The following is an 8,540-nucleotide window of genomic DNA, read 5'->3' on the forward strand; positions in this document are numbered from 1 at the left end:
GAGACCTTCCGCCGCTCGGGCTCGCTCAGGATTACCGACAGAGCCCGTTCGACGGGCCCCGACGCTCTCATGCCGCGCAAGTGGTTCGACGAAGTCGCGGACGCCCTGCTAGGGAACCCCCTCGGCCCCTCGCTAGAGAGCGCCGTACACACGTTGAAGGCACTCGAGCTTGGGCCCAATAAGTCTCACTCCACGCTCAGACGCGCACAGATGCCCGCAGAGGCCTTTCGCCTGGATGCGACGGGGGGGGTCGACTATGTTGACGTCACTGCCCCCGCGCGAGAGACGGATCTTCCGGACCTGTGCCTGGCTTCCCTGACTGCAAAGCCGGTTCTGAACGCTGCCAGTTTCGATGCCCTGCAAGCTGTCGATTCGCCCCAGCGCCCGGTTCCGGAAGATGTCCTTTTTCCTGACCTTGACGCAGAAGAAAAACCACTGGAAGTGAACATCCCTGTTGAAGCCAAGGAAAAGCCGGACAGGCCCCTCATGGATATGGAGATCGACAGCGTTGTCAAAGACTTGGAGCAAACCCAAACACAACCTTTGGGTGAGATCGACGTTGTCATGGTCTCGCCACTGAAACAGACGCATATTGATCCCAATCTCATAGCTCTATCGCCGCAGCCATCACCACTCAAGTCTGATACCCTACAACCTGATCTAGGGAAGGCCATGGACGGGGTCTGGGCAACACATGCGCTGACTGGAAGCAAAGGCACGCAAGCTCTTTTGTCTTTGGTAGGCCGTACCCAACAGGGAAAGGTCTCTGTTGGTGTCGAAATCGCTTTTCAAGATTCGCCAAAGACGCATGTCACCGAAGGCAATGCGAGTGTGACGGCAGCGGAAGTGGTTCAAATAAATGACCTCCCATCAATTGATTTGCGAACTGAAACACCAGATCCGGAAGCTGGCTATTCTGTGCGAAGGGATGGACCGACTGGCATGTTAAATGAGTTGCTACAAGAACTACACACCGGCGAACTTACACCGAATCGCGTGCACAGTCGCAAGTCTAGGACAGAAGTTGTTGTCGTGGATGGTGATAATGGGCCGGATGGTGAGATCGAGGCAATTCCGTCTTCTTCCAAACGCCCTCGAAAGCGTCGAAGTGTCTCGTTTGCGAGGAGCGACAGAAAGCAAATGGAAGAGCGGAAGGCCAAGTTTGTGTCTACTGTGGTTCAGACGATGCAGGAAGACCCTGCTATCGTGAAGAAGCGACAATTGCGGGCAGCCTTGTCGCCCATGAACGGCCATCGCACGACTAGCCGCAAGAGTGAAGACAGAGAAGCACGACGAAGCACCCGAAGGAGAAAGAGCGTATCACTGGTCGAGTCTTCAGACGAAGACGCATCACCAAATGACAAAAGCGAAGATGTTCCGATTGACATTGACGAGGACGATGACGGTTTAGGCGTTACTCCAGACTCTCCTGATCCTTCTCCCGGGACACGAATGCAGGTTGACATTCAGGCTCCCTTGCGACGGATGGCCAGAAAGGCACGTTCTGCCAATACGCTCGATTCTCCTCAACCGTTGATCAGAACCGGGACACAACGCACAAAGGCACTAGATGTCTCTGGCGCAGAGCCCGTCTCAAAGAAGTTGCGGTCGTCGACGAAAGGAAATTTTGTCAGCTTGTGGGATAAGAGATTGGAACGTCTCGAAGATGCAATTGCCGCGAATGAGACCGGATCGCCATCGCTCTCTGACGTAGAGGCGGACATTGAAGAGACGATGCTTTTCGAGATCATTCCCACCCTTGAAAAGATTATGGACGCAGTTCGCGATGGGGAGATGGGTCTTCTGGAATGTGATCAGTACTCGCAGCAGAACGCCGTCATACAAGCATATAAGAACACAAAGGATGACGCCCCGTACGCACCGACAGCGAAGTCGCCAGGTACCCAATTTTATCTAGACGTTTGGAAGGACAGACGCGCTCGAAAGGAACGAAAGCTTTCCGTGCCAAAGATTGACGATGGAGGGGCACAAGGCTTTGCTACGAATAATCCGAATGGAGGCACTTTTGCAAATGGTGGTACTAGCGGAGAAGATCGCAGCCCCACGGCGTCACAGCATACTGGAGAGAACTCTGTGCGTTCTGATTCTTCGGGCGGAAAGGTTGGCGAGGATGACGCACAGAAGGCGGCAAGGCTAGAAAGAGAAGAAGCGTCAGAACGCGCGAGGGAATTGCAGTCACGGGTGTGCGGTAAATTGCTGGAAAGTATGTCTGCAGAGGCGAAGGTGCGTGTTTTGCGATGGGCTGAGGCAGACTGTTCGTGGTTTGATGATGGGACGGACATGATGGAAATAGTGGCGAGTAGGGTGGTGAAGACATGCGCTCAGTGCGATGAACGAGATGGCAACTACAACGAGAAATGTGAAGAATCGATTCTTCTCAAGCTGTGGGCAAACATGACCTGGCGCAAGATTCGACGCATGAGACATAGGGATCGTGGTGCCAGCAACTGAAAGGGAGATTTGTAAATTGGGTGGGGCGGAGTGTAGGCTATAGAAACGTGTAAGTTCTACTTGACCAAAAAAGAGCAGTGCCTCGACTTAGTGCGAGATGAGCTGCACTGCAAGGGAACTGGAAACCAAAAAAAGTTAAGGTGGCTTAAGAGTGTGTGGCCCAGGTGGTCCAATCGTTGAGCTGTTGGTCGAGTCCATCTCTGATGGCGTGCGTAAGAGTTGCCTCCAGGGCCGGCTTGCAAGCGTTTTTCACCATTGGGGCAACGGCGTTGTACAACCACGACAGGCGGGCATCCGCCGCTCGAAACGAGATGGCGCCTGCAATATTACAAGTACAGTTGGAAACGGAGAGCGAACCCGTAGGCTCGTCCATCGTTAAAAGCACGTCAGCATTGACGCCGGTAAAGTCAAAGTGGGCACGGCCCGCGTCCCTGATCGGCGGGAGTCGCAGGCGGTAAGCCCACTGCTCGACATCGACGGCGATGGCGACATCCGTGGCGACGACATGGATCTGCCTTGCCTCCGTGACGGACACGGCGACGTGGTGCGGCTGCAGGCGGATAGCGTCCAGCACGAGGCCGGCCAGCGAGTACTTGACGCGGTCGGTCTCGGCGCACAGGTCCGGGAAGCGCAGGCCGGCGAGGTGGGCCTTCAAGGCCGGGATGGCGATGTCCTTGATGTTAGCGATGAGGCTGTTGGCGGACTCGGCGTCCGCGAGGTTAAGGCCGTGCGGCTGCAGGTCGTGTCGGAAGGGGGCCGAAGCATGGTGGATGTCGGCCTCGGGTAAGGTGAGGATGTAGTTGCAGGCGCGGTGCACGTCGCCCGCATGGGCCGCCAGGATGTGCTCCAGGTACGGGGCGGAGAGGGCCGGGCGATGGGCGAAGATGGCGACGAGGGTGTCCAGATCCGTCGACGGCATGGCTTGGGGAGAAGGTGTTAGTGAGGGGGAGGCATGATCGAGGTCAAGAGGAGAGGAGCAAGGGCGGGGAGATGAAAGGCGTAGCTTTACACGATGGCGAGGTACGGCACGCACTCTGGATGGGAAGAAGACCTCCATCCACGTCTACTCTGCGACACGGTGCTCCTCCTGTGCTCCGCCTGTGGTGCTCTTGTGGTGCTGATTCGAATTCGATTTACAGCGCTGACATAACTGCGCAGTTGTGCAGTACTGTAAGTCGAACATGTACGGTAATTAAAACGCTCAGTCAATGTATAATTGTTTTCCTTGTAATGTATTTGCGTTCTTGTTTGCGCTACAGTAACGTGTACACGTGTACCTTGTCCACCCTGATCGCACTACTGCGTGCCGCGGCTCCTCCCCCAGACGACGACCGACACCGACTCCCGCGCACTACGCATCACCGGTATTGTTTTCGAACCCCCCCCCCCCGTCTTCCGCGCCATCTTGCATCTGACCTCCCCGCACCCACGTGATACCGAAACGCTTCACTTCACTGCAACCATCGCCCCGTGCACCCGAAACGGCAAATATGGCGCAGCTTCCCGAGTCGGCCGCGGCGCTGGACAAAGAAGTCATGGAGCTTTTGCAATCGCACCGCTACGATCCGACCATCCTGCCGCGCCTTGAAGAGTTTGTCAACTGCCAAGTCACGCACAACTTCTGCGACCCGGAGACGAACCTAGCGGTGCTCAAGCTGTACCAATTCCACCCGGAAACCTACAACGCCTCCACCGTGTCCAAGATCCTCATCAAGGCCCTGATGAACCTGCCGACGTCCGACTTCCTCTGCTCGCTCTACCTAATCCCGGAGCGCCGCCAGATCGACGAGCCGATCCCGGTCATCTCGCACCTGGCCCAGCTGCTGGAGACGGGGCGCTTCACGGACTTCTGGGCCGCCTCCGGTTCGTGCGCCCAGCTGCTCGCCTCCGTCCCGGGCTCGCTCGACGCCGTCAGGGACTTCATGATGGACGTCGTGTCGAGGACGTACAAGAGTATCGACGTCCCCATCCTCGCCGAGATCCTCAACCTCGACGAGCCGGGCGTCGTCGCCGCGGCAAACGCCCGCGGCTGGAATCTCGCAAACGGTACCGTCACCTGCCCCAGCACAGAGGAGAACCAACCACGCCCGCCGACGCTTGATGAGCATCTCAGCTTCCGACAAGTCGCGTCGAAGATGCTGTAGCTGTACCCCCCTGCAATGTATATATATAGTAAACGCGATTTGCGAGCATGTCGTATGGCATCACTGCGATGGATTCAGTCAGCTTTCTACGTTTACAATTGTTCTGCATGTAGGCCTGAAACGTAAAGTCGCTCCTCCTTGCCAATCATCCTGTCTCTACTGTGATCCTTATCTCTACTGTGATACGCACAACCACACATATACAAATCATTCATTGCACTACACACTTGTCCGCGCTTCTCCTCGCCATCCGTCCCGACGCCTGCACCGGCCGTTGCGCCGCGGTCGATACATTGGCATGCCCGTGCGGCGCCTGCCGCGCAAGCGGGGGCGTCCGCCCCCACGCGCCCACACCCGCCCCCACCGGTGGCGTTTGCGAAGGATATCTCCCTAGGGACTGTGACGGCGGTGCCGGGGCCGGGGCCGTGGCCGGGGCCGCTGGCGCCGCCGGCGTTCTGGGCGACGCAGCCCCTACGACCTCGCCAGTTGGAGATATCCGCTGGAACTTTCCGTTGTAAAACGTGGAGTCACCGTTAATATCGGCGAGCTTCTCCCATACGGTATTGAGCTCGTCCAGATACCCCTCGTCAGTGACCAGCGTATAGAGCTCGCTCTGGTGCTTGTGCACGACGTAAAAGTGTGAGTTGCGGAACAAAATGGCGCGACCGCCCTCTGCGATAGCGGCGTGGAGCTCTGTGAGGCCGTACACGGTGAGATGCGTGGGGTTGCTTTCCAGAAAGTCCATGACAAACGGGCGCATCTCCCTAATGCGCAGTGTGTGTAGCGGCTCCTGCTCCGGCGGCGGCGGCATCGGCTCCGGCGCGGGAGGGTCGGGCGGGGCCTCGTTTACGTATGGCCCGTCGAAAGCGTCGTCCGGGTGGCCGTGAGCGAAGAGGTCGAAGGCCTCGATGGGCGGCGCAGACGGAGCGTGCACGAGGGCGTCATACCTCGGCTCCGGCGCGAGCGCTTCTGGCGGCAGCGGCGGCGGCGGCGACGCCGTGCGGACCAGCTCGTCGACCAGCTGGTTGTACGACAGGGCCGCGAGGGCCTCCGCCAGGCGAGTGTCCTGCGGGTCGACCAGCCAGCCGTGCAGCAAGCGGGCGTCGGGGAAGACGTCGAAGACGGCCAGCTCGCGGGTGAACTCGAAGGCCGAGGGCGCCGTAAAGCGGACGTTGACGTGCAGGCCCGCGGCCAGCCGCGGCAGCACGTCCAGGAAGTCCGCGACGGCGTGCTCGCGCAGCTTATCGGCCGTCGCCGAGCCGGATGGCGGGCGGGTCGACACGAAGTCGGCGAGCATGTCCATGAGTTGGTCCTCGCGTATGCGCGTGGTGCCCGGCTGTAGCGAGAAGGCGCGCGATTGCAGGTGCAGGTTGACGAGCGCGAGAAGTGCGCACGGGCCGTTGCGTGCTTGCATGCACACTGGCAGGCTGGCGTCGCGCCCGTCGAGCACCCATTTCACCGGATAGAAGACGGGGTCGGCGGGGGGCGGCGCGGCGCGAGACATTGGGAAGGGGTTGAGGTGGAGGGAAGACGGGGGAAGGGGAAGGTTTTGGCAAGGAGTAAGTGTTTGTTTGGGGAAGGTGCAATCTAAGGGAACTAGATTGTCCAGCAATGCGTGTGGCAACGAGGTGCAACCGGGCTGCCCGAGCGGGCGTAGAAAACATGAACAGGAGTCCGGTCGGCCGCAATTTCTCTGCTCTTCTTCTGCCTCTGCTACCCACGGCAACGAGGCTCCGACACGGGCACTGCTCCTCACAACATCGCCATTGCCACCTAACTTCCCGCCCTCGCCGGAGCACTCGTGACCTCGCACTTGCATCCCATTCCCCCAACGTCACGGCCTCATCCGCTGCAGCAGCGCCTGCAAGACCACTGCACAGCCGTCCACGCCGCCGCGCATTCTGCCCACGTCCACGTCCCACCCATGCATCTCGGCCGCCATCCGCGCGCCGACCCTCGCTGCCTCACGCTTCTCCCTCTTGCGCCCGCCGCCCGCGACGCCCGCGCTCGCGGCGCCCACTCCCAGCTTGGCAAACTTGGCCTTCTCCTCAACCTGCAGGTCGTCGAGCGGCCGCCCCAACTCCCCGTCCTCGCGCCAGCTGCCGGCCCCGCCCTCCTGCACCACGAGCGCCCCGTGCCGGTTCACCATCTGCATCAGCTTGAGCTCTGAGCTCACGGGCATCCTGCGCCCACGCTGCCGTTTCATCGACCGCGGCGCGTCGCCGCCGACGACGTGCCCCTCCAGCACGTGCGCAGTCCGGTGGTCGTCGAACCGCCCCAGGTCCAGGCTCCGCGCTAGCCCCTTGACCTGCTCCTCGCGATCGCGCTTCTCCATCTCGCCCTCGCCCGCTTGGAACGGCGCAAACATCCCATCCGCCTCTGCCGTCAGGATAGTCTCTAGCTTGGACAGCCTCCCCCCCGGTCCACTGCCCCTCTTCCTACCCGCGAGCGACGACTGCCGAAACGTCTCCCAGAACTTCGCCTCCTCCATCTCGGCGGGCACCTTGGCGGCGAGCGCGCGTGCGACGCTGGGGTGCTGCATGAAGACGCGGTGGCGCTCGGCTGCGCTGGGCACAGGCGCGGCCCACGCGGCCGCGTCCGGGACGCCGCCGCTGGTGCCGCTTGCAAACGCGTCCGACGGCACCCCGCGCTGGCCGGCGCGCTGCATCATCTCCTCCTCCTCGTCCACGTCCGGCCCCGCCCCGCGCGCGCGCCGCTCCCCTTTCGCCGTGTACCGGTAGTTCATCGCCCGCCAGAACTCCTCGTCGCGCACTGCCCCGCTCCGCACCAGCTTCGCGTGCAGTTTCACCACCTCCTTGCGCTGCAGCAGCCGCGCGCGACGGGCGCGCTCCTCGGCGGACACTGGCGCCACCGTCGGGGGTGGTGCACGGTGTGGCGAGCTGCGCTCGCCGCTGCTACCCCCGGATGACGCACCGTTCGAAGGGGGCGCGGCCACCGCGGGCCCACCTTGCGATTGCAAACGGTTCAGCACGTCCCGGATCGCGTCCCGGTCCGTGAAGTTCTTGCTGAAGTCCAGCGTGATCTTGTTGTCCCGGTCGCTGCACGTCAGGCGGATCATCGCCTTTTTTCCGGGAAACGTAGGCGGATAAAGTTAGCACGTTTGACTTGCACTAGTTGGTGACGCGGTTTCGGATGAATTGCGGCGACATACCTTTTTCGCAGACCCTTCCTTGGACACCTGAAACTGTCGAATACTTGTAAACGCGACGCGAATCTCATTACCAAACTGCGCAAACGAAAACCCATGAATGCAGTGATACAATGTGAGATACGCGAGTTGTCAGACGGCACGGCCGATCACTTTTGCACAACTGGAAAAAACAGAATAGCATACCGCAGCGCTGTCGGGCGTCCAGAGCATGTGTGTATTCGTCAGCTGGACGATTCCCGGCTTCTTTTCATATGAGCATCGACGCTCGATTTGAAAATCGCTCGACATGTTTCCTTCAAGAAGTCGAAACGAATCGTCTGGCGTTGGTCCAGTAATTCAAGCAAAACCGCCAGTTCCAAAGTAATGCCAACTAAGAAAATCTTCCACAGGTATGCTTTCGTTGCGTACAGCGGCAAGCGGCAAAGCAAAACAAACTCTTGGACACTTACTTGCCTTCCTCGCCAGACCGGGGGAATGTGGAAGGCGATGACGAAGAGGGAGCAAGTGTGAGCTGTGAGAGGCATCTTCTCTTGATGCTCCCCCCTACATTACAGTTGTGCGCGGATCAAATGGGCATTACAGAGGGCTATGAAGCGTTCACCCGCCGCCCGTTACGCGCCCCCGCTCACCGCCTTCCTCGCCTTCCCCTTCCTCCGCCTTTCCCCCCCCCCCCTCCCTCCCCCACCATGCGGAGCAGCCCCACCCCGCGTGTCAACGCGCCGCCATCATGTCGACGGCCAAGACCATCCTCG

The 8,540-nt window shown here is 60.1% G+C and overlaps 3 protein-coding genes; 2 read left to right on the forward strand and 1 right to left on the reverse strand.

Moving 5' to 3' along the window:
* Positions 1-672: 672 nt before the first annotated feature.
* Positions 673-3,682, forward strand: CHC_T00003857001 (hypothetical protein). XM_005715291.1 is given in 2 exon segments: positions 673-2,472; positions 2,473-3,682. The coding sequence occupies 1 exon segment, from the start codon at positions 673-675 to the stop codon at positions 2,470-2,472; it is 1,800 nt and encodes a 599-aa protein (XP_005715348.1). The 3' UTR covers positions 2,473-3,682.
* Positions 3,683-3,962: 280 nt separating this feature from the next.
* On the forward strand, positions 3,963-4,762 carry CHC_T00008737001 (Translation initiation factor eIF3, subunit K). XM_005715292.1 is given in 2 exon segments: positions 3,963-4,616; positions 4,617-4,762. The coding sequence occupies 1 exon segment, from the start codon at positions 3,963-3,965 to the stop codon at positions 4,614-4,616; it is 654 nt and encodes a 217-aa protein (XP_005715349.1). The 3' UTR covers positions 4,617-4,762.
* Positions 4,763-4,827: 65 nt separating this feature from the next.
* On the reverse strand, positions 4,828-6,435 carry CHC_T00003858001 (hypothetical protein). Its single transcript, XM_005715293.1, has one exon. It carries the CDS (start codon positions 6,433-6,435, stop codon positions 4,828-4,830), a length of 1,608 nt encoding a protein of 535 aa, XP_005715350.1.
* Positions 6,436-8,540: the final 2,105 nt, after the last annotated feature.

This window comes from Chondrus crispus, genomic scaffold, assembly GCF_000350225.1.
Source record: "Chondrus crispus Stackhouse genomic scaffold, scaffold_202, whole genome shotgun sequence".
In the NCBI taxonomy this organism is placed as follows: Eukaryota; Rhodophyta; class Florideophyceae; order Gigartinales; family Gigartinaceae; genus Chondrus; species Chondrus crispus.

Excerpts from the sequence above, each read along its gene's own strand:
- CHC_T00008737001 (XM_005715292.1), top strand. The coding sequence starts at position 3,963 with ATGGCGCAGCTTCCCGAGTCGGCCGCGGCGCTGGACAAAGAAGTCATG.
- CHC_T00003858001 (XM_005715293.1), bottom strand. The coding sequence starts at position 6,435 with ATGCAAGTGCGAGGTCACGAGTGCTCCGGCGAGGGCGGGAAGTTAGGT.
- CHC_T00003857001 (XM_005715291.1), top strand. The coding sequence starts at position 673 with ATGGACGGGGTCTGGGCAACACATGCGCTGACTGGAAGCAAAGGCACG.